Consider the following 26,995-nt stretch of genomic DNA (forward strand, 5'->3'; position numbering starts at 1 on the left):
CGGTGTTGCCTTCTTAGAACTCAGCAGGGAGGACAATAAGGACAAAACTAGAATTCATTGGTTCTGCCTGTTATTGGCTCTGGCTGTACCTACTGCTGGGCTCCCTGCCTTCTGACCCACCAACCCCGAGGGGCACCAAGCAAAACTGTGTTCCCCCGTGGTGACCCACACTTTTTTTGGTACTTCTAGGAGATTTATTGTATTAACAAAATGTTTCAGCTTCCGCCTTCATCAGCTGCTAACATACAAATGCTGTTACCAAGCTGGCAGTTATAGAGCTTTGAGGATGGAATGCTCAGAGGGGCTTCATTTGCAGAAGCTAAGTAGTGTTTGTACTGTCCTCCAGGTTCAGGCCATGTGGTGGCAATGTGTCCAGAGAGTAAATCCAAACGTTCTCCCTTTTACTCAATGCTGCTGGATCTGTTGACATCTCTATCGCTGTTATAGAAAAGTCCAACAGGCAGTGACCATCCATGTTGAAATGTTTTGCAACTGGTTGCTCCATCTTTTTTTGTCAAGATTGCCGATTTGTGGTTTCTGAAGTGTGTGCATAGGTCAGTTGTGGTTTTACCTACGTATTGGATATGACATCCTGGTCTTTTGCATTCAATGAGATAAATTATATTGCAGGACCTGCAGGTGATGTTCTGTTTGGTGTAATAGGTCCTGCCTGTCCTAATGCTTGTGTATATATATATAATATATATAATTTCCACCAAGGAGCTCAAGGGGTGTGTGTGAAAAGTATGATGATGGTTTATATCCTGGGAATCAAATGCATTTGGTGGCCCCATGTTTGAGAAAAGATGGCATTCCAGAAGCTTTTGATTTCATGGCTTGAGAAACTGCAGATCGTTTTATTATACAAGCAAGCTTCCTGTCAGCCAGCCTTCCTGTCGCCAAGGCCTTTGCCAGCTCTGATCACCGACTCCCATTAAGCAAGCCTAACAGCCACCATCTTAAAAGCTGTCTTTCTTCTGCTGAGGGCTTGAGCAGCCTTTCTCATCTGAAAATACCTCTGTCCCCCTTTGAGATGGGAGCCCTGGTTGTTGTCAGATGCCCCTTGATGGCGGGGAGGGGGAGGAAAGGAGTAGAAGGAAGAGGATACCTTAAAGAGAAATGTGATGGGTTAGAACTTCTGACAGCTGTTGAGTGCCAGAGAGGTTGCAGACCTGACGTTGCTGTATTCTGAGTGGCGTGGAGGTGGGGAGGTGTGTGTGTGTGTGTGTGTGTGTGAGAGAGAGAGAGAGAGAGAGAGAGAGAGAGAGAGAGAGAGAGAAGAGAGAGAGAGAGAGAGAGAGAGAGAGGGAGGGAGGGAGGGAGGGAGGGAGGGAGAGAGAGAGGCTCCATGTCACTGGGGCAGTGGAATCTGCTCCAGGTTTGAGCTCAAACTTTCAAAGAGATGCCCAAGGTGCTGAAACCCAAAATTCCCAGTCATTTAGTTTTACAGTCTTGCCTCCTTCACATGAGCTGTAGTTAAGCGACAAACACTAGAGCTGTTTCTGTTGAATGTTGGTGGTTCTGCTGGAGAGCTGGTGCCACATGGATTGAATTATGAGAAGGGTTACCTGTAGGCTGCATGGGGTGCAGGGAGGTTGGAGAATTCTGACAGACAAGGGAACAGAAATTACTGACGAGAACATAAGAACGGCCCATCTAGTTCAGCCCATCTAGTTCAGCATCCTGTTCTCAGAGTGGCCAGCTGGATGCCTGTGGGAACCCTGGAAGTAGGACCTGAGTTCAAGAGCACTTTCCCCTCCTGCAGCTTCCGGCAACTGGCTTTCAGAAGCATACTGCCTGACTATGGTGGCAGAGCACAGCCATCATGGCTAGTAGCCATTGATAGTCCTGTCCTCCACGAATTTGTCTAATCTTCTTTTAAAGCCATCCCAGCTGATGGCCATAACTGCCCCCTGCGGGAGTGAATTCCATAGTTTAACTCTGGGCTGTTTGAAGAAGTCCTTTCTTTTGTCTGCCCTGAACCTTTCAACAATGTTTGCTTATTCATCATCGTCTTCATTTTATTTCCACAAACAAATTGTGCTCAAAGCGGCTCACAACAGAGAGAACAGCAATTACATCTCAAAGGCAAAACAATTTCATAACAAGAACAATAAAACAACAACATAGCAGCCAATGTAACAGTAAACAAAAAACTTTTCAATACTATAAAGGTAACAACATTGCCGCTCCTGACATGCAACTCCCTGGCAATAGCAAAAAAAAATGCCGTCTGTTCACAATGGAAATCAATTCAACGAGTATGATCAGTGTTTGCTGTTGCTGTCACCGTTTTCAGTCCACAAAGGATACACAATTGATGATGTCCCTCCGCCCTCAATTTGCATTGTGTTTCCTTTGCACTGAAATGAATGGTGTGGAATAAACATAATTCGTATGGAGTTGTTTCCGGTGCAATACCTCCTCAGAGTAGACCCATTGAAATTAATAGAGATGACTAACTTTGGTCGATACATTTCATTAGGTCTATTTGGAATAGGACTAGCATTGCATGCAACCCACTGTAATTGCTTACACAATTAATTATGTAAAATTCCACCGCAGCAAGACATATCGCATACTTTTTGTTAGAAGGTGAACTGCAGTGGAACGGAAACAGTGCTGCAAGTGACAGACATGGGTCAGAATGGAAGTGGATATCTTCTTGCGTCCCTAACAGAGGAGCAAAGGCATTGTTGCAGGAGTTGAAGCTGGACAGGCTTCGGGGGAGATAAAAAGAGCTTAGGAATGTGCAGGGGAATATGTGTTCAGCATCTGAGGCCATTCTTTGTGTGCCCTCCCGCAAGGGAGGTACAGAGGATGGCAACATGAAAACAGTCCTTCTCAGTGGTGGCTCCCCGCTTATGGAATGCTCTCTCCAGAGAGACATGCCTGGCACCATCATTTTCCATCTTTAGGCACCAAACAAAAACATTCCTCTTCTCCTATGCATTCGGTTATTAATTTTTGGAGGGTTTTTAGAGGGCTTTGGATGCTGTATCCTCTTGGGGGTGGATTATTCCACCATCTTATGCATGTATTGTGTTTTTTAACTTTTTATTTGTGTTACTTTTATATTGGTTTTAATCTTTTTATTGTATGTCGCTTTGGGTTCATTTTTATAATGATAATAGTAATAAAAAGAAAGAATTGCCACGCAGTGTGTCTTGGATAAAATGGAGTGCATCCGTGTGTGCGTGTGTGCGTGAGAGAGAGAGAGAGAGAGAGGCTTTTGAAACATGTCTCTTGTAAGTTCATTCTCTCTCTCTTGTTCTCTTTGGCCATCTTTCCTTCTACCATAAACTCTTGTCATTTCCTCAGTGCCTAGACGTGACAAGTTAAGACTTTGCTTCTTAGTGAAGCAGTTGGGCTTGGCTGTCATAACAAAAAGTGATGTTCCAGCCCGGCAGCTGACACCTTGCCTTCTTGGCTGTGTTTGTTTCCCAAAGCAGGGCATTGCTGTCTTGTTGGAGCAGCCTTAAAAAAAAAAAATAGGATGAAGGCTCTGGAAAGTTTCTGCAGATTCCTATCATGTACTTTAACCAGGTTTTTTTTAAAAAAAGTTAACAAAATGGGCCAGGATTTGGGTTGAAGGTAGGGAGAGGCAAGAGACATTGGTCTTGACATGGAACCGGATGCATTGACAGACACAAACCAACTCTGTTAGCCAATTTGTCAGTTAAAAGTGATGGGTGGATTTAATGGGTCTTGAAATCTGATGGCCAAAGTAGATAAAATATTCAAAATCCGTGATCAGATCTCCTGTCTCATTAAATGTCTGTAAATGGGAAATTGAATTGGGGTGATCCAGGACAGTGGTGGGGAACCTCTGGCCCATGGGCCTAATTAGACCCGGTATGGGTCCTACTTTGGCCTACAAGACCACTTTCCCTACCCTCCTCCAACGTGCCCCACACCTGATGTCCTATACGATGTCAGATGTGGGGCAGTAAAACGTAGCAGCTCCATTAACTAGTACATACAAATATGTGGATTTTAGTCCACTACGTTCTGCTCAGAGTAGACCCACTGAATCAAAGAACCTAAGTTAGTCATTTCTATCAACTTCAATGGGTCTACTCAGAATAGTGTGTTTATTACTTTGGACCCGTCAAACCTGATAATGGGTTTGGGTTATATTAAGTCCTACTCAAAGTAGACCCTGAGAGCCAGTGTGGTGTAGTGAAGGTGTTGGACTATGACCTGGGAGACCAGGGTTCGAATCCCCACACAGCCATGAAGATCCCTGGGTGTCTTTGGGCCAGTCACTGCCTCTCAGTCTCAGAGGAAGGCAATGGTAAACCACCTCTGAATACCGCTTACCGTGACAACCCTATTCATAGGGTCGCCATAAGTCAGAATCGACATGAAGGCAGTCCATACATACAAAGTAGACCCCTTGACATTAACAAACCTAAGTTAACCAGTGGATCTGCTCTGAGCTGAACTAAGACTGAATACCACCCAATGCTTGTTTGCATGCCCAGTAGTCTTGTGCAAATACAATGTGGGTGCATGCATGTGATAATGATGTGTATGTGTTCATAATTTTGAGGTTTCTATTCCATTTGTCCTTTCTTTTTTTGATGCAACAGTGCCTGATTTAGATTTATTCATGTGCTGTCCTTTGATTGCTCATTCTTCTTTGTCATGCACAGGGAAGAAGAATGGAGAGGTGGACCGAAACTTTGATACACTGGATTTACCGAAGCGGTCTGAATCAGCGAAAGGTAATGCGCAAATGCTCTCATGAATGTGCTTTCGAAAAGATCAGCAAAGGGGTAAGGGGCAGGTTCCTAAGGGGTCTCGCAGAGGGAATGAAAGACAACGTATTCATCCCTAGATTTCACGCTTCTTTAATTTCACTATGAATTGAGTGTCCGAGGGCTTCTTCTGTTGTTTTGCATTCTGATTGAATTGGCTTGAAAGAGAGAGATGAGAGCTGAAGTCTTCTTTTGCAAACAGTGCGCATTTTCCGCACTGCTTCCTGTAGCCAATTAAAAGGATTATTAGATTTCCTAACTTTCGTGCATGTGTGTCAGCGGCGTGCCACAAATTTCTTGAAAATCTGATAATTGAATTGAATGGTAAGGAGATGCCATTTTAGCTTTACGTTACCAAGGGTGGCTGTTGGGGTGTGCTCTTGTTTTGGGACCACTCTTAGCCTGACACTCCTTCTCTTCTGTCACCCACCACAATTCTTAAGTGGAGCGGGCATAGCCTCATTCGATTGTACGTTCTTGCATTTTCTTAAAAAAGATTAAAGATTGGTTGCAAAAGCTGCAAACATTGAGAGCCCTTGCATTTCAAGAGTGAGGCAGACTTTCCTTGTGCCATGCAGACGGCTGCCCAAAGAGGCTGATGTTTTCCTCCTTGGCTGCGTCCAAGAATGTGCCTTGATAAGGCATGGAAACAGAATGCTAACCTTTGTGTAGATCAGGCACCATCCCAATACAGTGATACCTCAGTGTAAAAATCCTCCAGAAAAGAAGCTCATTTTAACAAAGTATTTGGGGGGGGGCATGGGGGGAAGCACACACCCTGACAGTCAGAATGTGGCTCCTTGTCTACTGGATTGTGGCTGCTGCAGTCAGATGTCTCACACGTGGCTGGACTGGGGCTCCTTGTCAGGCGGCTCAGGCACCTCCGCAGTAAACAGTGCTTTGGCTGCCTGGAAGCACTGTTTACAGTAGACACATCTGCTCGAGTCTAGGAGAGAGAGAGAGAGAGAGAGCAACCACACGGGGTGGCGGTGGCCACCTCTTGTCTGCCTGCTCAAGTGTATGGAGAGGAGAACTGCTTTGAAAGCTTTGGATTGCTATGGCAAGATGCTACATGATAAAAGAAAAACGGCAAGGCAGGCATCCCTGGATGCATTTTGGAAGAAGCCTTCGTGGTCTGTATGCAAAGCTTACCTGACCTGGTTGTTTCATTTCAGGCATGCATATTGCTAGTTTTGAATAAAAAGTTTGTTGAAATACGTTGAATTGCTCTTCTTTTTTGTGTTGTAGGAACCTCTCCCTATTTCCATGTTATTCCTACCTCTGGTACCAAAGTTTCTGTTAAAGAAGTAATGTCAGGAAGGCATTTGCTTTGTTAACTGAGGTATCACTGTAATGCCTTTTTGCATTGCTCTCATGAGAGCCACTGTGGTGTAGTGGTTAAGGTGTTGGACTACGACCTGGGAGACCAGGGTTCAAATCCCCACATAGCCATGAAGCTCACTGGGTGACCTTGGGCCAGTCACTGCCTCTCAGCCTCATGAAAACGCTATTCATAGGGTCGCCATAAGTCAGAATTGACTTGAAGGCAGGACATTTACATTTACTTGAAAGCAGTGGTGGTTGGTGCCCCTTGGCACTGGTAGGGCGGAAGGCAGGGAGGCCAACAGTAGGTGGAGTCAGAGCCAATGCCATTGGAGCCAGAGCCAATGACAAGCAGAGACAGAAGATCCCTTAGGTACCTCCCTGGCAGTCAAAATACAGTGACAATATATTCAGCAACCAAGATATTTACTTCTCTTCCACAAAACCCAAAACCAGCTGGCTGAGGCAGCTGCCTCAGTCTGTCTAACAGTAGGGACGGCCTTGTCTGGAGCACTGCAGGAACATTAAAATGGTGGGCGACTTCCCAGTCTCCACTGCTGGCACCAGATAAACCCGTTGCACAAAGGAGTGGGGGAGGGGCTCATCCCTGGTACTTTTGCTGGACTCAGTCCTCAGTGGCTGTTCAGACTAATCAGGATGCATGCCATGTCCTGACCTCAGGTGGTTCACGCCCATGGCACCATCCATATTTTCTTCTTTGTTTGTCTGGGTCTCTTTTCAAAGTGAGGGAGAGATGGACGGCGCAAAGAGGAGGTGCTGAGAGTTAGGAGGCTGCTCTTGCCCTCATAGAGCTGCAATTACCAGAGTGGTTTAACAGTCAATCCCTCTTCCCAGAGAGCTCTGGGAATTGTAGCTCTGCAAGGGGAATAGGGGTCTCCTCACAACTTCCAGCATCCTTCACGCATGACAGCTCCCAGGATGCTTTGGGGGAAGGCATGACTGTTTAAAATGGAATAATAATGCTTTGAATATATAGTGCGGATGGGGCCCTTATCGAAGAGTCATCATCTCGAGGGACCCTCTATTTTAATCAGGACAGATAAGATGTCAGCCTGATTTATAGACATCACATGCTACATTTTGTCAGAAGGTGAATAAATTAGTGCTTTTGAATGATAATGCGTCTTGACAAGAAGCAATTGCGGGGGAGGGGAAATATTTTCTGCGTCATATTTTGAGAAATTGGAGGCATGTGAAAGTGACCCTAAAATGCAAAGTTAGGTGTGTAGGTCCCAATAAACTTTTCAAAATCCACATCAGGTCAGTGCTGTTACTAGGCCAACGACAATGTTACAAAATAGCTTGCAAGTTTTTGAGTTCTGCAAACCTCTTCCTCGGGCTGGATCGGGGTAGGGGCATATTCTGTCATTGATAATCTTCTGGGGGCCACAGGCCAGTGATGGGCAGAGCAATGAATGTGACTCTTACCTTTGTACAGTAGGTTACATTCCAGCCACGCAAAAGGCAAAGGTTTCTACCTACATAACATATGCACACATGCAACATTTCTCCATCCTCCGTTTAGGCAAGCAAAAGGCATGATCCCAGTTCAAAGCTACATTCCAGCTGGGCAAACACACTCCAGGAGGGTGTGCAGCCAGGGGAGAGTCCCGGGGGCCGAATAGAGAGGCCTGGAGAGCCACATTTAACCTCTGGACCTGAGGGTCCCCTCCCCTGGCCGAGATTATATGCAAAACGGAAGCAGGGGTGGAGGAGAACAACTGATGTTGAAGCCTTGGATAGACTCTGCATTTAGTCTCAGTCTTAAGGTGGAATGTGGGAGGGCCTAGCAGACACCCGCATGAGGTTCCCTTAGGTGCTTTGCAGGTTTCTGGTCACAGCTAGAGCTGATGGGAAGGAGAGACATATAATGGTTGGTCCCCCATTTTTGAGAATATACAATCCAACTGTTACCCAGGTCTGTTTCCATGCGTAGGTGAAACAGATGTACTTTTGCTTAGGATCTAGCCCAGGCATGGGAAACCGTCGTCCTTGCAGATGTTGCTGAACTACAACTCTTGATCATCCCTGGTCATTGGCCATGCTTGATGGGGCTGATGGGAGTTGTAATTCAGCAACATCTGGAGGGACAAAGGTTCTCCACCCCTGATCTAGCCTGATGAAGCTTTCTAGAGAAGAATAATCAAGGCCTAATAAGGGTATTGACTAATGTGGATTTTGGATTTTACCTAGATCTCTAGTTTCTTTTCTCCTCCCAGAATGTCTCTTGCCGGAACAGCTGGCCTACATAGTTACTTAAGGTTGTAACGAGAATGCAGCAATCAGGAATTATTAGGTGAGAGAAGCAAGAGCAAAATGGCCATTTGCAAACACTTAACTGCACAGGTCAGATCTGTGGCACAGAGCTTTAATTGGTTCTGATGAGATCAGCTCTCCGCTAAAGCAGAGCTTTGTTCCCAAGACCAAAAGAAGAGGTCTTAATGATCACATGAATTTGATTTGAGTGATATAATGTCTGTGTGTTTTTAAATGAAGAATTAGGGATTAATCTCTTTCAAATTAAAGCTTATTATAGGTTGCGATGTTAATTTTTTTTTTTTTTGCAAGCGCTGGCAAAATTTCTTGTGCAGTGTTAGAAATGATTCTAGCTTTGATTCCATACGAGTCTGTCTGCCGTTTAAGTTTGTCTCAGAGTGCTGTGTTGGAGATGATGGCTGCACAGGGCAAAGCCTTCTTCGTAGCCGCATCCCTTGACCTTGCATGTCGTTGGGTTTTTTTTATATATGTGTGTGTGTGTTAAATTAATTGGAAGGGCTGTAGCTCAGTGGTGGAGCATCTACTTTGCTTACAGAAGGTCTGGGTTCAATCCTCAGCATCCCCAGATCGGACTGGGAGAAACTCCCTGTCTGAAACCCTGGACAGCCTCTGCCCATCCATGCAGACAATATTGAGCTTTATGGACCAATGGTCTGACTCAGTATAAGGCAGCTTCCTGTGTCCTTATGACTGCTTCTTTCTGTGACTGAATCAATTCATTCTGTCTTATTGTGTTTTTATTGTATTGGATTTGTCTATCACTGCGACATATTGCTCACTAATTTGGGTGCTCTGTGGGCCAGCAGGAGGTGGAGCCAGAGCCAATGGCAGGTGGAGTTAGAGCCAATGATAGGAGGAGCCAAGTAATTCTGGGCTTGTCGCCATCCTCCGCCCTGCTGAGTTCTACAAAAGGAAAGAGTATGACAGCCAGCACCATCTCTTTAAGTAAGAAGGCAGGTGGGCTTAGGAGGAATCAAGGCTAAGGTTGGGGGGGGAATATCCCATTAGCTTTAATGGATCAGCCTCCATTGCTTGTTGTTGTTGTTGTTTTGTGCCTTTAAGTCGACTACGATTTATGGCGACCCTATGAATTGATGATCTCTAAGAGCATCTGTTGTGAACCACCCTGTTCAGACCTTGTAAGTTCAGGTCCGTGTCTTCCTTTATGGAATCAATCCATCTCTTGTTTGGCCTTTTTCTACTCCCTTCTGTTTTTCCCAGCATTATTGTTTTTTCTAGTGAATCACGTCTTCTCATTATGCATCCAAAGTATGATAACCTCAGTTTTATCATTTTAGCTTCTAGTGATAGTTCTGGTTTAATTTGTTCTAACACCCAATTCTTTGTCTTTTTCACAGTCCATAGTATGCGCAAAGCTCTCCTCCTACACCACATTTAAAATGAGTTGATTTTTCTCTTATCCGCTTTTTTCACTGTCCAGATTTCACATGTTACACAGTGGTAGCCTCCACTGCAACCAGTTCCAAAATACAGAAATACAGCAGAGGCAACCAGACCCACCCGCCAAACATACAAACATAAAAGCATGGCTTGTTCATCATACACAAAAGAGACCCATTGAAATGAACGGACATGACTAGCTTAGGTCCACTGATTTCAATGAGTCTACTCTGAGCAGAACCTAGCTGCATACAGCCCCATGGATTTATACCAGCTTTATTATGTATTTAATAGTATAGTTGCCCATTCTCCATTGTCAATTCATTCAGAAGTACAATCCCCATTCACAAGTTCAATTTGTCCTGCTTCCACATTAATCTATGTGGCTTGGTTTTTTAAAATTTGAATAAAAATATGCACAAAAATTCATATTTAAATATGTAGTTTTCAATATACTTTCTATTCTCTCTCTCTCTCTCTCTCTCTCTCTCTCTCTCTCTCTCTCTCTCTCTCTCTCTCTGAAAGTACACATTTCTAAACAGATCCTAAAATATGCATTTTTGTGTGTTTTGAGCCAAGAACTTCAATAGAAAATTCAGAGAAGTGTGAAATCTGAGGAACAACTTTGTTTTGAGAAGTCTTTGTTTTGAGAAGCCTGCTGGAAGGAAGGGCGGGGTATAAATAAAATAATAAATAAATAAGTCCAGGAGGTGCAGAACATGCCTGTTCTTACTGGAGTTGACAAAGAATTAATTCCTCAAGTGTCGCCAGTTGCTAGATGTTAAAATGCCCCCCTGAACCATTTTAACCTATCTGTCCCAGTAATCCTGTTCTGACTGTTAAGATTCAGCCCTAGAATGTGAGAAGGAAAATGCCTCTGAGCATATGCAAAACCTCTGGCTCTTGCCATTGAGTACAGCACATGTGCGGAACGTAGAGGCTGGAATTCAAGATCATCAGAGGGTGTGACTTCCACAGGTATTCTACTTTGTAGAACTGACAGTTGCTAATTACCCAGAAACCGGGCTGAGCAAAGCAAAATTGTCCTATGCAATTTGAATCTGGCCCATGAGAACCTCAATTAGGATACCGTTTGATTAAACTTAAGTGCTCCACATGGAGCTGCCCTTGAAAAGCATTTGGAAGCTACAATCAGTTCAGAATGCAGTGACCAGGTTGTTAAGCGGAACTTGTTCCTTTGAGTATTTCACCTCCACGGCTGAAAGAGCTTGCTGGTTTCCAATTTGCACAAACATAAGTCCTGTTGCCGGCGTTGGCCTATGAGGTCCTAACTGATCTGGGACCCAGGTATCTGATGAACCGTCTCCTACCACCAGAGCCTGGGATCATTCCCAAAGGTTCTGCATGATGTGGATCTGTTTTCAGAGATTACTTTTGGTATATGTGTCCAGGATAGGGATGGAGGGGGGATTCTGTTCAGTTTGCATTTAAAGGCGAACCTACCTAACGGGCATTTTCCGAAGCAACACGCAAACTGTAACAAAGCCATCTCTTGAAATTCTCTGAATTTTGCAGTGCAGTTCTCCAGCCAAGTAACATGTACGAGAATGCATCTATTAGTTAAAATGTGCATAAAAAATGTATGTTAATAAAAATAACCAACACAAAAATTCATGTTAGGGAAAACTGCTTTGCAAAAATGTGTATATTGGGCAAAATTGCTTACAAGGATGTGTATAGTAGGAGACATTTGCACTAAAATGTTGATGAACTCTCATGAAGACTTTTTTCTTTAAATTGCACGTTGTGAAACTGTGGAGAACTGAACTTGCAATTGGAAAAATCAGAAACCGAGAGAAATCGAAGCTGACAGATTCCTTCACCCCAAGACGTGCGAGTCATAGGGAAGTCCCCTAGATTAACCCTTTTAATTCAGTAGGAGGTGGATCAGCAAGGCCTGTTCTTGAATATAATCAAGACTAAAATTGCTATAAAGCAGCAGAATGTAAGAGTTTTTGTAGTGGTCCATTTGCAATGTTATCAACACAGATCAGTCATCTTTTTTCACATTTGGAGTAGTGCAACATCAGAAGGGCAGTTATGCTCTGGTCCATTTATTAGTCCAGGGGGTGCCTAATGAAATTCTCCAGCATCCGTAGTGAGCAGGTTAAGTTTGTATTCTCCGCCACTGATTATGCGTTTGGGTGCCATCTGGTAGAGGCTGACTCGTTAGGCTACGTGGGGCGCTGCCCCACCAGTCTCAGTCTGCCCTCAGCCAGCCCCTACTTGCCTGTCTTCTTACTTACAACCAGTCCAGGGAGTGGCTGTACCTGCCAGCTTCCTCCTCCTCCATCTCAGTGTTGCCCCTTGTAGAACTCAGCAGGGAGGAATGAAGGGGGGAAGAACCACCTATCATTGGCTCTAAGTCCACCTATCACTGGCTCTAACTCCGCCCATCATTGGTTCTAACTCAGCCCATCATTGGCTTTGGCTCCACCTATCATTGGCTCTAACTCAACCCATCATTGGCTCTGGCTCCACCTATCATTGGCTCTAACTCCAGCTGTCATTGGCTCTAACTCTCCTCTTCATTGGCTCTGGCTCCACCTACGGTTCATCTCCCTGCCTTCTGCCCTATCCGTCACAAAGGACACCAGCCACCACTGCTGCCATCACTGGTTTAGTGGCACAGTTGTCCTTCCTTTTCTAAACGACTCCCCCAGAAATGTCCTGTGTTGGCAGATATGCAAGAAGAAGGGTCCGTGAAGACCAATCCCAATTTGAAGTGCCTCCTCTTGAGGCAGTGTTCCTTGAGCTAAGATGCGACTGCCTGATCATGATCCTCTTATACAATTCTTGTATCAGAGAGGTAGTTAAGTTGAATCAATCTGATCTCCGTGATGACCTTGGGGGAACTGGAAATGGTGCACGTCCTTTTTTCCGCTCTGGAAAGTCAAACTGTTCTCCATGGGACTTTAATCACAAGGGTCTTTTGTCTTATAAGCAGCGATAAGTGCCGTTTAAACAATTTGGGGTTTAAAGCACCGTTTGTTCCCAGCACTGCATTTGAAACTAGTGGAAATATGAACTTTGTCTCCTTTTCTCAAGACGCAAAGGAAAGAAAGATCTGGATTGCCGCCTGGCCCTCCCAAAGGATGTTGTGCTCTAGGATATTTTACAGGGGTGTTACATTCATGAGAGGTCTGTGGTAATGCAGGAACTGAGAGAATGAGCTGAGCTGCTAAGGAACCACTTCTTATATCTTTTCCCTCGTGGGGAGAAAAGCAGCTGGAGGTGGTTTTTAAGTGGAAAAATAGCCCAAAAGGAAAGTGTGATACAGCCAGTTCCTTTCCCCTCCCCCACCTTCCGCTCAAGAACACAGATTCGGGACCTGCATTCTAAGTGGCAGTTCAGTTCCTGAGTGTGATATGAATGAGGAGGAGCCAGCCAAATCAGATTCCAGGTCTAATTCAGGGGTCGCCAGCATGATGCCCGTGGGCATAATGTTGCCCTTAAGGTCTTTTCCTGGTGCCCACAAAGCCTCTGAGCTCCCACTTCACTCACTGCCCTCTTGGTCATGAGATGGGGAGGGTGGTTACCTTTTTACTCCCTTTAAAAGTCCCTAGAAGTGAAGGAGGAAATTGGAAGAGTGATACTCTTTCCTGCTTCCTCTTTCACTCTATGTGCTTTTCAAGGCTCAGATTAATTCTACTGGAAGTGCCCAGATGGTGCCCAAGGCACCAGCTCAAAGATTCGACTGTGCCTGCAGGCCTAAAAAAAGGTTGGTGACCCCCTGTTCTAACTGGTTGTAGCCTCATGAAGACCTTCCAGCTCAGAACAGCCCCTTCCCATATCTTTCTGCATTTAAATCCCACTAGCAAACCCAGACATCTGCTTTAATGGGATTGACGAGTCCTTCTGATCATTCCTCGCTCCTCACTTGGGGAGGGAGGGTGATAAAAAAACCCCACAATTTATTTGTAGAGGTTTTCACAGGTGGGACATGCAACAAAATGTTGCAGTGTGAAATGCATCTGTTCAGGATTCCGGCCAGCCAGCTGTACCCTTTTCTAGGGCGCTCCATTCCATTCCTTCTCCCTCCTGATTTTCTCCTTCCCTCTCCCCAGTGTTGGACGGCCACTGAACAGGCTCAGCCCTCATTTGAGGGGGTGCCCTCATGTTTTTGATCTGACTGTATTTTTGTACTTTTTGTCTGAAGGTATTTTTGTGTTGCTGCAAACCTTGAGTTTTATGGTTGGTGCCGTTTTAGCTACACAAGGATCCACACAGAGAATAAGTTCACTATTCGTATAACAGGACTAATTCTAGCTTGTGCTGGATGTGACCTTAGGCTTGTTCACACATTACACTGAACACAGGTCCTTTCTGTCTCTACAAACTGACAACCCTTTCACACAAAGGGTGTGCACTTCTTGGTTTGTACAGCTCAACTATGGTGTACCCAGACTGTACACTTGTGGAACATTCCATGTGGGTAACTATGCGAGTGTACTATTCTGCACGCTGTACATCATGGGTGAACACTCCTATACTGTGTTTCACCAAGAATTATTTCTTCACACAACAGATTAGTGTTATAGGATTAGGGGGCTGGTCTGAATGGTGCCTGTGGGTCCCCTTTCAGCCTGTGATTATGAACCTGTATTGATGGAGTTGTAGTAGAGAACGCTATTGTGCTGGCCAAGACAGTTTCTTTGTTGGGTTAATGGGTATATCAAGTAACCTATCTACATGTCTAAAGACTTGGCCAAGGGAAGAGGTGTTGCCATAGGAACAAGGGTAGCCCTCTCCCCTCACCTGACTGGGGCAGGAGGTAGATTTTGAGTTAGTCTGGTGTAAAGCTGAGAGCTGAAAAGACATATAGAGGCTTGTTCTGAACTTCGAGCTATGGCTGTGGGGTGCCTCCCTGGAAGCCTCACGAGGAAGCCACATATGTTGGCGTGTTAATGCTGAGAACCCTTCTGTCCTATGCTCAGTTTGTATACATGTGTAAATAAAGCCATGTATCCTAAAGACGCCACAGCCACCAGTCACCTTCATTCCAAGTAAACCGCACCCTGTGTAAGCACTGGGACTCCCTGTAAGTCTCTCACCACTCAGAGGTTGGGGTGTGCGCAACAGTGCTTTTCCTCAAGGCCGGACCCGGTTTCATAGTCAGCCATTTTTTTCACTGGCAGCTTCGGCAATGTCTGACCTGCATTCGCAACCTGCCAGTCCCAGCCATCATCTCCCTTGGCAGGATGCGTCACGTTTCTTTGAGGAGTACGAAGGCTGCTTCCTCCGATGTCTCCTGCCATGACAGGAACATTCTAGACCCTGTCAAAGGGGATTGTTTTCTTTTTATCCGGGTCAGGTCCTGAAGACAGGGTGTCGCTTAAGACACAGCGCACGCATCGCTAAGCAGCCTCCATATTGCAAGTGCTCAGTGCTTAACTTACAACGAAAGAAAGAAAAAATGCCATTGTTGATACCCGACTGAAAGTCTCGCTCTCTGCATGGGAAATGTTGCATTTGTTGAGTAAATTTAAAGTGGCAAAGAGTGCCCACTGCTCACCTCAAAGCACCCGGGCAGAAGTGCGAGCTGAGATAGAATCCTAATAATTCGTTTGGCTAAGAGCCACCCAGATATCAAATAAGACAAAGACAACTTCTTGATCAAAAAGGGCTTTCACACTCACACGGGCACAACAGCCTGGCAAGGATGAGAGCGACTCTTTATTGTTCAGCATGACAATATATAGCATTCTGAGGCGTACTATCAATAAACAAAATGTAACTAAAACAAGAGAAAAGTACCAGGCCTAAGCTACATATCACTTGCTACATATCAAAGTCAGGAAGTTTCTCTTTGAAAATCAGAACCCATGTCCATCTCATCTTGAGATAAGGAATGGTATGTTGGGGTGAAGTAACACTTTGGGGCACCATAAACGAAAGCCTGGGAGTGGCTGGGGGTTTCGGGTCGTGGGATCGCAAGCGCATTCTCTGGTCCTCAGGAACCCCCCCCGACCCTGGCTTTTCCTCTTTCTTAGGGAGGTCTGGTTCGACCTCAGGTTTGTGCCTAAATGGAAATCCGTCGACCCGTGGATCCGGGTCGTCCATCTGTCCCTGCAGGGACCCGCCGTCCGGAGGAGATGGTGGTGGGGCACATGGAATAACGGATCGGCAAATTACCTGCCGTCTAGGTGGGTCGTCGGCAAAATAGCCGGGGGGGGTTTCGTTTCCAGAGACAGACCTTCCAATCATTACTTTAATGCCAGTCCATTTCTGCGCTCCTGCTTACCACAGGAGCCAGAAATTGGAGTGGCTAGGGTGGTCCATGTCTATCCGTTTTCTCACCCCAGATAAGCAAACGGCATCAAAGGATCCATCCCGAGGCCACCGATGTTCGGGGGCCCCGACCGCGGTCATCCGTGTCTATTCCTTGACACACAACTTTACCATGGTTTTCTTTTTCATACCTGTCTTGATTGGCAAGCATCCTTCCTCCCAGAACCTGCACATAAGACTCAAAGGGGTTACAGAATCAGCATTGTTACATGTTTTACTGTGCTTTTGACCTATGATATCTGGTGAGTGGGATATTTTCAGCTATGCCTTACCCCGTGGGATCGACGGTTGACTCTGACACGGACGGGAGAGAAATCTCTCCTGGCGCCTGACCGTGTGTGCACAGAGCTTTCCCACGGAACCCAGGGAGCGCATTTGATCCCGGACGAGCCCCCAATTTGTTGAGTAAATTTAAAGTGGCAAAGAGTGCCCACTGTTCACCTCATGGCACCCGGGCAGAAGTGCGAGCTGAGATAGAATCCTAATTATTCGTTTGGCTAAGAGCCACCCAGATATCAAATAAGACAAAGACAACTTCTTGATCAAAAAGGGCTTTCACACTCACACGGGCACAACAGCCTGGCAAGGATGAGAGCGACTCTTTATTGTTCAGCATGACAATATATAGCATTCTGAGGCGTACTATCAATAAACAAAATGTAACTAAAACAAGAGAAAAGTACCAGGCCTAAGCTACATATCACTTGCTACATATCAAAGTCAGGAAGTTTCTCTTTGAAAATCAGAACCCATGTCCATCTCATCTTGAGATAAGGAATGGTATGTTGGGGTGAAGTAACACTTTGGGGCACCATAAATGAAAGACACATATACAAAGAGATACATATGGCCCTGAGAACTATCTTCAAGGAATATTCTATTACACACTTCTAAGGGGATATTGACACATTGGGGGAGACTGTAGTCATTTATTACAAAGGAAAACAGCATGGCATGAAAGGAGTTGAGAATACACAGAGTACAGGAAAATAAAACAGTCAAGGACAGCTGAATGATTATCTTGTCTGGAACGTAGTTGCAGCCTGGCAGGCACCATCTCACGCGCATTCCCACAGTGAAGAAAGGAAACTTAAAGAGTGCTTTCCTGCCAGTTGGGCCCATGGTGCTTTGCGACTTTGGTTCTACTGTGCTATTGCGATTTTAGATCAAGACTTAACTGAGGCCTTACCCTGATTTGTCCTAACACTTTCTAATCTCTGGTGCAGCTGAAGGAAGATCTGAGGCAATTCAGAAATAAGATCCAAACAGAACCAAGTGCCAAATGGCGTAACAGGAAGTTGTGTGAAACTGTTTACAAAAATTTAATAACTTCCTCCGTAAAAGTGTGTTCCCCTGAGCAATTCCCTCAGATGCTTGGTGGACCGCTTCGAATCCTCCTTGATTTTACCCCAAACCATTTCTCTGCCCTGTCCTTAAGGCTGAAGACACACCATACATTAAAAGAACATTCCTCCCCCACCCCAAGAAACTTGGGAACTATAGCTTGTTAATGGTGCTGGGAGCTGTAGTTCTGTAAGGGGTAAACTGCAATTCCTAGGATTCTTGGAGGGGGCAGAATGTGCTTTGTATAGTGTGTATACAGCCTAAGATTGAACTCTGGTGACTGTAAGCAGGTGATCCAGACTTGTGGCTGTGTCGTTGATTACCATGCAGCTCCACCCCCGCTTCACCCCGAAACACAATACTTACCCACTTAGGAGCCTAAGGTGCCTCAAGGCTTCCCCTTCCGCACCTGCAGGGGTGTAGTCATCCAGGGTCTCAGGGGGTCTTAGACCCCTTACTCTTTGGGGAACCAGGGGTCTCTATGTCTCCAGCATCCTATGAGCCAATCAGCATGAAAGGGGAGTGTGTTAACCATTGAGAAGAGTCTTCTCACATGCCTCCTTGCCCTTTCCTGCTGACTGGAGTCAATCAGAGTGAAAGGACGTGAGTCTTCCATTTAGAAGACTCCTTTCTGGTGGTAACACTCCCCCCTGTCATGCATATTGGCTGCTAGGGGCATCTGTTGTTGTGGAAGAAAGTGTGGACATAGATCTCCTTCTCAACCCAGCTGTGAAAAAAGGGGGGAGGGGTGCGGGTGTGACTATCATGAAGTGACCCGGCATTTCTGAATTTACCGCTACAGTACTGCCCAAACTGTCTCAACTTACAGCCTTCTCCACAATGGCTGAAAGCATTCCATTGGCCTAACACGCTGGCGTCAGAGTTTGTCCTTTGTCCGCTATCCACTGCTTTTACCAATCCTCTTTTTCCCCCTCCCCCAAAATATTGATATTAATATTGATATTTTGAAAGGAAATGTTGATATTTTGAAAGGAAATATTGATTAAATTATCATTCTTAATATTGATAGTTTAGAGGCAGATTTTTTTTAAAAAAAATCCGTTTTTGAAAATAGCGACGGAAAATCGCTACATAAAAATCCAACCGACAACTATAGAGAAGAAGCTCATTAATGGGAAATTTGGTACCAAGTCCAAATTGGGCTGAATTCTAGCATATCCCCAGGCTCAACTGCCATGTAGCGCAAACAGTACACAGACCAGCAAGCAGCTGGCAGCGTGAAGGGCTGGAGCTCGGTGGCAGAACACCTGCTTTGCATGCAGAAGCCGGAGGTTCAATCCCTGGCATCTCCAGATAGGCCTGGGAGAGAACTCTCTCTGAAACCCCGGAGAGCGGCTGCCAGTCAGTGCAGACCAGAGATGAAGGGATCTCCAGTCAGCAGGCCGAACTTAGCAAACTAGCCTTCCCCATTTGGCCTGCGAGGTCGTTTTGGGGAAGCCATACCCACCCACCCTACACATGTTGTCAGGTGTGGGGTGGGTACGGGTGGGGCTTCAAAGGAATGAAGTGGGCTCCTGGCTGTCCTTTTGCTAGAGCAAGGCATGGCTCCCGCTACCCATCTGCTGACGGGCGGGAGGAGCGCGTCTGGCTCAAGAAGCTTCCATCCAGTGGAAAAGACTTCTCCCTCCCAGCATGGCTTTTTGAAGCCACCCCACACTGCTCCTTTCAACCTCCGAAAGCAGTGGAGTGGGGAAGGTGGCAAAGGGCTTTGCAAGCTGCCCCGCATGGTTCCTTTTGACCTCCGACATTAGAAGTGGGAAGGAGCAGCCTGAAGAGGCTGGCAAAGCCCCTTGGACTGTGGTTCCCAACCTAGGGAACCCGCCTCCCGCAAAGCATTTTGACACATGGGTGGGATAACCCATGTGTCATTCATACAACGTCATAAGGATGTCGCGTGATGGACATGTCGGTAACCCACCCACCTGTCAAAGTTGGCCCACGGGTGAGGCCAGATCTGCCTGGGGAGCCATAGAGGTCCCCCACCCCCAGTGCTAAGTGCGATGGACCAATGGTCTGACTCAATATAAGGCTGCCTCCAGTGTTGGGAGGGCTGGTAAACAGGGGCAAGTTCCTTGCCATTTTTCACCCCAGCAAAGAAAGAACATGAACCGCCTCCCCCACAAGGCCATGAAAAACATTAATTTCACGTCTAAGTTAGTCTTCACGGAAGCGAAACCTGATGGAACAAGAAGCCTGCACTTCTATTACAGCTGAAGCTCAGGAGCAGGTAGCTGGTGTGCCCAGAGTCTACTTTTGTGATGGATGAAGGGAGGTGAGAATTTAATATACTGAGAGGAGGAGGGAAAAGTTTGCCACATGAAAGATCCGCAAGGAAAAGATCTCCTATCCAAGGTAATAAAGCTCTGCCAACATGAGACATTGCAAGACAGATGAGCGATCGTTAGTTCCTTGGTAAATTATGACCACCACAGGGGGTTGCAATGAGCAATGTACTTAGCAAAGCCACAGAAATGGGAGATACTTAGCAGCTCTGGTGGGAATTCCTGCTATTGCATACCAAATGCTAGAGGATGTTAATGCACTGACATGTGCCCCCCTTTTTTTTGCTGTGGGAGAGCTTCTTACAGTGCCCACGGGCAGATGAGGAGATGTGCGGCTGATGGCATTAATCAGCCTGTTAAGGTGCATGTATCCATGTCTGGAAGACCTGCCTCATGAGCAGAGAGAGAGCCCACAGAGGATGCTCCGGGACATCTGTCTCTCTCTCTCTCTCTTTCTCTCTGTTGGAAGGGCAACAGCAGAGATCATCCAGTGTGCAACTTAATGGTTAATTCTGCTTGAGATAAAGTCCAGTAGCTGAGAGGGGGACGGGTGGAGGTGTTGCTTAGCAACCAGGCAGTGGTATGATCTATAGTGAGGCAGCACGTGCTCTGATTGTCGTTTTGAGGGAGTCTTTCTACTGTATGTTTGGTTCTGTGTCTCTCTGCTATGTACAAGGCCTGACCTAAGAAAGACAAAACCTCTCCGTTCCTTTCTCCTCAGGTTATATACTGTGTTTTGTTCAGTTTGCTCATTAAAGTGTTATCAGGACTTTTCTCCCTGGGCACTGTCAGTGTTTGATTTTGCTGACACTCTCCACCTGCAGGGGTGATGTAGGAGACCCCCAGAGTCCTGGCAGAGAAAAGTCCCTGCTTGCCAGGAATACAGAAGGAAGGGAAACAGGGAAGAACAGATATGAAACCTTCTGGTATGGAATTCCTTCATTAGCCCAGAACAGGAAAACTATCATTGAGAAAGAAATAAGCTGCTGCGAGATTGGGGGTGGTCCTTCAGCCCCCCTCCTCCAGAGCCATGAAGGCTTTAAACCAGGAGTGGGGACCTTCTTGACCCCAAGGGCCGCATTTCTTCTGGCAACCTTCTGAGGGCCGCATACCATCATTTCCAGCTCAGAGCTGAAGTTCAATTCCATTCAGTATGCAATAGCCAACCAGGCTTTTTGAATGCACACCAAAAGAGTGAAACCTAGGAAAAGCATTAAACCAATAAATACAAGGAAAGGAAATAACTCAGGAATATAATCTATATCACTACTGCAGGAATTAATAAATAATAATTATTAAAATAGTGATACGTTAACTCTAGATATTATCAGCCAAAGGAGTAAATGCTTTTCTCCTCACTAAAGCTAGTTTAACATATGTAGCATCCTGATATGACACAGAGTAGTTAGTTCCTGCTTAAAGAAAACCACAGTTTTGTTCATCAAAGTATCATCACTGATATTACCAGGAAGGGATTGAGATATTGAGGTCGTTAAGTCTAATGAGCATTCTAGGAAAAAAATGAATCAAATTCTCTGTCTTCCCACAACCAGCTAAGAGGATAAGAAGAGCCCTGCTGGATCAGGCCAGTGGTCCATCTAGTCCAGCATCCTGTTCTCACAGTGGCCAACCAGATGCCCAAGGGAAGCCTGCAAGCAGGGACTCAGCACAAGAGCAGTCTCCCCACCTGCGGCTTCCAGCAACTGGCATTCAGAAGCATTCATTCACTGACGATCACTCATGGCCGAGTAGTATTGTCTTCCAAGATCAGGTCTTTAACGGTGGGTCCGTAAGTGACTGTGGAGGCCAATTCTGGACCCACACAGCCTCCCACAGTGAGGACTTAGGTTTCCAGATGGAAGATGGTTGCGATGAGGATATGCTTGACGTGCCTTCCGCTTAGCTCGTTTGTCCCATTTGCCCTGTATTCCTGCTTTTTCGAAGTCCACAGCACCTTTGATAATAGCCGACCTCCATTTGGGACGTTCATGGGCCAAAGCTTCCCAGTTGTCGATGTTCATATTACATTTTTTTAGATTTGCTTTAAGAACATCTTTAAACCTCTTTTGCTGTCCACCGATGTTCCGTTTTCCATCCTTAAATTGGGAGTAAAGTAGCAGCTTTGGAAGATGGTGATTAGGCATTTGAACAACATGGCCGGTCCAGCAAAGTTGATGTTGAAGGATCATTGTTTCAACACTGGTAGTCAGAAGCATGCTGCCTCCAACAGCCTAGGTGGCTCATAGCCACCATGTCTACTAGCCACTGATACCCTTGTCCTCCATTTGTCTAATCCTCATTTAAAGCCATCCGAGTTAGTGACCCTTGCTACAGGTTGCTTGAAGAAGTTCTTTCTTTGGTCTGTCCTGAACCTTCCAACATTCACCGCTATGCGTTAACTGTGGTTAGTGGTTCTACGGTGCCACTGTGTGGGCAGGGCCATGATGTACTGCAGCAAGGCAAGAATCCTACTGGATCAGGCCAGTGGCCCATCTAGCCCAACATCCTGTTCTCACAGTGGCCAAGAGATGCCTATGGGAAAGCTGTAAGCAGGACCTGAGTGCAAACACAGTTTCCCCTCCTGTGGTTTCCAGCAACTCATTCAGAGGCATACAACCCCCAACAGGTAGAACAGAGTTAGTAATCAGTGATAGCCATGAATTTGTCTAAGGACAAATGGACAGTGGGAGGGACTAGGTATTCCTGGCTGCCTCCCTTCCCACCTTGAACCGTGGGTCTTGAGTTCTGAGCAGGGCTTCGGATGATGACCTGCAGAGCCCAAGGGGAGAAAAACTTTTTAAAATATGCGGTTTTTGTAGCGAACGCCTTTGGACTAAAACAGCCCAAACTCGCTTGTGTAATAATACATGGCAGGCTTTTTCCAGCTGTGCTGAATTAGGGGATAAGCCAAGAGATCTGGAGAGCTTTCTGCAGCGAGCTTTTAAGGTTTCCTCTGCCACCCCTCTTTGCTGAGTGTGTCTGTGGGCAGATTACCTACTTGGAGGAAACGGCACCTATGCTTAGCTCGACAGATGCCCGGCTGCTGTTGATTGGCCAGCAAAGTTGACTGCTGGCATTTCTTTACCTCCGTGCCTTCTAATCCCGCTCTGGGCAAGCCGAGATGGCATTGCAAGCAGCAAAGAAACTCTTGCCAGTGCCTTGCCTCAGGATGGAATGGCTTTTTGCACAGTTGGGGAATCTTAATAAAACATCCCTGCCCAACAGCCCAGGTGCTGAGCATCTCAGCTGACGCCGCTCTGACTTCGCAGGGGTGTTGTTGAGAATCGATTGCGCTGTTGCACGCTACAAGGGCTGCTTTGATAACACTTTGGGCTCCTACTGGGAGGTAGGGCGGGATATAAATCCAATAATAAATCAATAATAAATAACATAAGTGTTGTGGTTTCCCCCCCAAGCACTTTATACAGATATATATATATATCTAATAGGGCAGGTGTCAAAGAATTTCCCTTCTAAATCTTCATAGATAAGGCCCTGCACATTCTTATTTATGAGCCTCTCCATTAAACATACATCTGCACCACGTTGGAAGCTTCTAAATAAAAATTATAGATCTGTTGGGAAGATTGGGCTGTCTGAGTAGAGTATTGAATCTTAGCTCCTCATGAGGCAAGGGCTTGGCAGGTTCTGGGCAGCTGACTGCATTCTCAAAGCCCACGCTGCCAATGGATGTTTTAGGTTTTTCCTTTTTTTAGTGCGCACTTTTAGCAGCAAATAGTGTAAAAAAAACATTTCACTTCCAGCTACCAGGACACATGAACTTCAGGTGATGAAGACAGTGTAGCCTCCATACCGCCTGCATTGCCTGAGGATGCAGGTGCGTGGCTTCTGTTATGGGATGTAGCCAAGAGCGGCCACAACAAAGTTATGATCAAAAGAGTGGATGCCGACGTAATTGTGATAGCAATGCCTGCATTCTCACGCATTACAGACCTACGACAACGGAACTGGGAAGCGTCTTCAGTATCTACCTGTGCACAAATTATATTCAACATTAAAATGGATGGAGTAGTTCTTGAGATATTGACAGATAAGGCATGAAAAAGGCCAATTCCATGCTAGGGATAATTAGGAAAGGTATTGAAAATAAAACAGCCGATATCATAATGCCGTTGTATAAATCTATGGTGCGGCCGCATTTGGAATACTGTGTACAGTTCTGGTCGCCTCATCTCAAAAAGGATATTCTAGAGTTGGAAAAGGTTCAGAAGAGGGCAACCAGAATGATCAAGGGGATCTCCCTTATGAGGAAAGGTTGCAGCATTTGGGGCTTTTTAGTTTAGAGAAAAGGCGGGTCAGAGGAGACGTGATAGAAGTGTATAAAATTATGCATGGCATTGAGAAAGTGGATAGAGAAAAGTTTTTCTCCCTCTCTCATAATACTAGAACTCATGGACATTCAAAGAAGCTGAATGTTGGAAGATTCAGGACAGACAAAAGGAAGTACTTCTTTACTCAGCGCATAGTTAAACTATGGAATCTGCTCCCACAAGATGCAGTAATGGCCACCACCTTGGATGGCTTTAAAAGAAGATTAGACAAATTCATGGAGGACAGGGCTATCAATGGCTACTAGCCGTGATGGCTGTGCTGTGCCACCCTAGTCAGAGGCAGCATGCTTCTGAAAACCAGTTGCCGGAAGCCTCAGGAGGGGAGAGTGTTCCTGCACTCGGGTCCTGCTTGCGGGCTTCCCCCAGGCACCTGGTAGGCCACTGTGAGAACAGGATGCTGGACTAGATGGGCCACTGGCCTGATCCAGCAGGCTCTTCTTATGTTCTTATGTTCTTACAGCATAGCAGCCATTTTGATGACATCATCATAGCTATTTGTCATCTTTTCCAGCGGTGTCTCTTGGGTGATTTTCAAAGTACAATGTGTCCACAACTATTATCTTCCGTTTAGAGCTAGTACTCGGACGTTGAAATGTTTTTGCGCTAACAGTGTGCATTGTTGCTTGAGAAGGGCGGAGACCATGTGATTCCCCTTTTTTCGATAAGAAGGGACCATCAAATAAATCCACTTGGAAATGACAGCTGGCAATTTTGCCAGCTCTGATTTTTTCTGTTATTCTTCCCCCTCTTGCTTGCTCTGAATGTAGGGGTGTTAATGTTCAAGGTGCTGGTTTTGGTTTCTAAAGCCCTATACAGCTTGGGACCAGGATACCCGAAAGATTGGCCCAGCGTTGATCTTGTTTTATTTAAGATGGCTGGACTTTTGATCCCAAGCCAAACATTTTATTATTATTTTTATAAAGGTAGATATAAGATTACAAATTGAGGGCTTGTTTTCTTCTGCTCAATCACCAAGTCCCCAGAATCTGCACTATGCATTTGAAGCAGTATTATAAACAGGCATGGCTTCCCACAAAGAATCTTGGGCACTGTAGTTTGTTAAGGGTAATGAGAGTTCTTAGGAGATGCCCTATTTCCCTCACAGAGCTACAATTCCCAGAGTTCCCTGGGAAGAGGGATAAAAAAAAAATCTTAAAAAACAATTCCAACACCTCTGCAGACTGGGAGAAGGTCTCCAATTAAAAGGCTTGTTGAAAGAGGAAGGTCTTCAGTAGGCACTGAAAAGAGATGGCGCCTGTCTGATCATAAAAAATATCCTCCCCCACTCAGGTGAGAGAGTGTTTCGGAAAGTGTGTGTGTGTACTTGCATGCCTCGTTTATATTTAGAATTTATACTTTGCAAGCCATTGTGTTACTGGCTCTGAAAAAAAGAAAGGAAGGAATTGGCTTATTGACCCCAGTTCATTTCAGAAATGCAGTTGCGGAATGTGTTTGTAGAATGAGCATGTCCCAACAAATCTGCCAGGGATGAAAAACAGAAATTGGAGCGGGGTGTGCTTTTTCCACTTGGCTGCGGCTGGCTCAGTCTTGAGGTTTCAGCCAGGGCGGCAAATGGCTCTGCCCATCCATCCAGAACTGTTGGGTTGCTGCAGATTCCTGCCATGCGATTTCTCTGCCATTTCATTTCAACAGCATCACTGGTGGCAGCAACAGCAACAAGAGCAAAATAAATCCTCTACGGAAGACCCTTCAACCTAGCACACATTTGAACATGCATGCAAGGTTGGCTGGTTTGTTTGTTTGTTTAGTGTGTGGTTGACAACGTGCCGTTTGAAAAACGGGGTGGAATTTAGGCACGTTTGGCATATGTGCTTTTTGGGCACTTAAATCTCAGACAATGTCAGGAACAGCATGTATACAAATTATAGAAGGGCAGAATGCATTTAGTTTGAACACCTCAAACAAAGTGTCCAAGCCATATTAAAGCTCCTCTTTCTTTTTGGCTGGAACTGCCTCTTTTGCACCTTCATCTTCGGGCAGATAATGTGTCATCATTTCTTTGTAAATGCTCCTAAAGTACGCTCAGTTTTGTGCTTAGGTAGTTATGGTACTAAGGTAGATTCTCAAATGAATTGTTGCTGTATGGTAGATAAGAACTACAGACTCCTATAAAGTACCTGCTGCTGAGTCTGGGAGTAAGGAAAGGGCAAAGCATGCATTGTGTTAGTTCTGCCTTTGTGGTTTGTGTGTGCGTGTGGTGTCTGGTGGGGAATTCGTGCAGTTGTAAAATGTGCGTTAAACCCACCCGCCCCTGCTTGCATGCACGCACATGCTCACTCACACAAAAGGAAGTGGGTGGTCACAAGCAGTGGTCTGTTGGCACAGAGCTTTGTGCCAAGGTGAAATTGACACAGCAAAGGCAATTACACACATTAAAAAAAGGTAAAGGTGTCCCCACACTTGTAGTGCGAGTCGTTTCCGACTCTTGGGGTGACGTCTTGCGACGTTTACTAGGCAGACCGTATATATGGGTGGGATTGCCAGTTCCGTCCCCGACCTTTCTTTACCCCCCAGCGTATGCCGGGTACTCATTTTACTGACCACGGATGGATGGAAGGCTGAGTGGATCTCGACCCCTTTTACCAGAGATTCGATGTCCCTCTTTCATTGGAATCGAACTCCTGCTGTGAGCAGAGCTTTCGGCTGCATTACCGCCGCTTACCACTCTGCGCCACGGAGGATACACATACATACACAAATTAGGTGCATCTTAGTTGTCAGTCAAAATCACTGGAGCACCTTTTTTTTGCTGACATAGAAAACTTGCCAAGTTTGGAGAATGAAAGACCTTTGGGAACTGAGACAGAAAAAAACTTGACCCAGGGTTGTTCACTTAGATCCTGTGCCAGATTGCTGAAGATTTCCTGCCACTGAAGCC

At 45.7% G+C, this 26,995-nt stretch overlaps 1 protein-coding gene across 15 annotated transcripts in view; it reads left to right on the forward strand.

The window, feature by feature from the left end:
* The window catches only part of ARVCF (ARVCF delta catenin family member), a 576,381-nt gene that overhangs the window by 492,164 nt on the left and 57,222 nt on the right, over positions 1-26,995 (forward strand). For all 15 annotated transcript variants that reach the window (XM_061603426.1, XM_061603419.1, XM_061603418.1 and 12 more), the window contains one exon: positions 4,659-4,730. In XM_061603426.1, coding sequence (XP_061459410.1) covers positions 4,659-4,730 — 72 coding nt within the window. The remainder of the gene's footprint in view (positions 1-4,658; positions 4,731-26,995) is intronic.

The sequence above is a fragment of the Rhineura floridana genome, chromosome 19 (genome assembly GCF_030035675.1).
Source record: "Rhineura floridana isolate rRhiFlo1 chromosome 19, rRhiFlo1.hap2, whole genome shotgun sequence".
Lineage (NCBI taxonomy): Eukaryota > Metazoa > Chordata > Lepidosauria > Squamata > Rhineuridae > Rhineura > Rhineura floridana.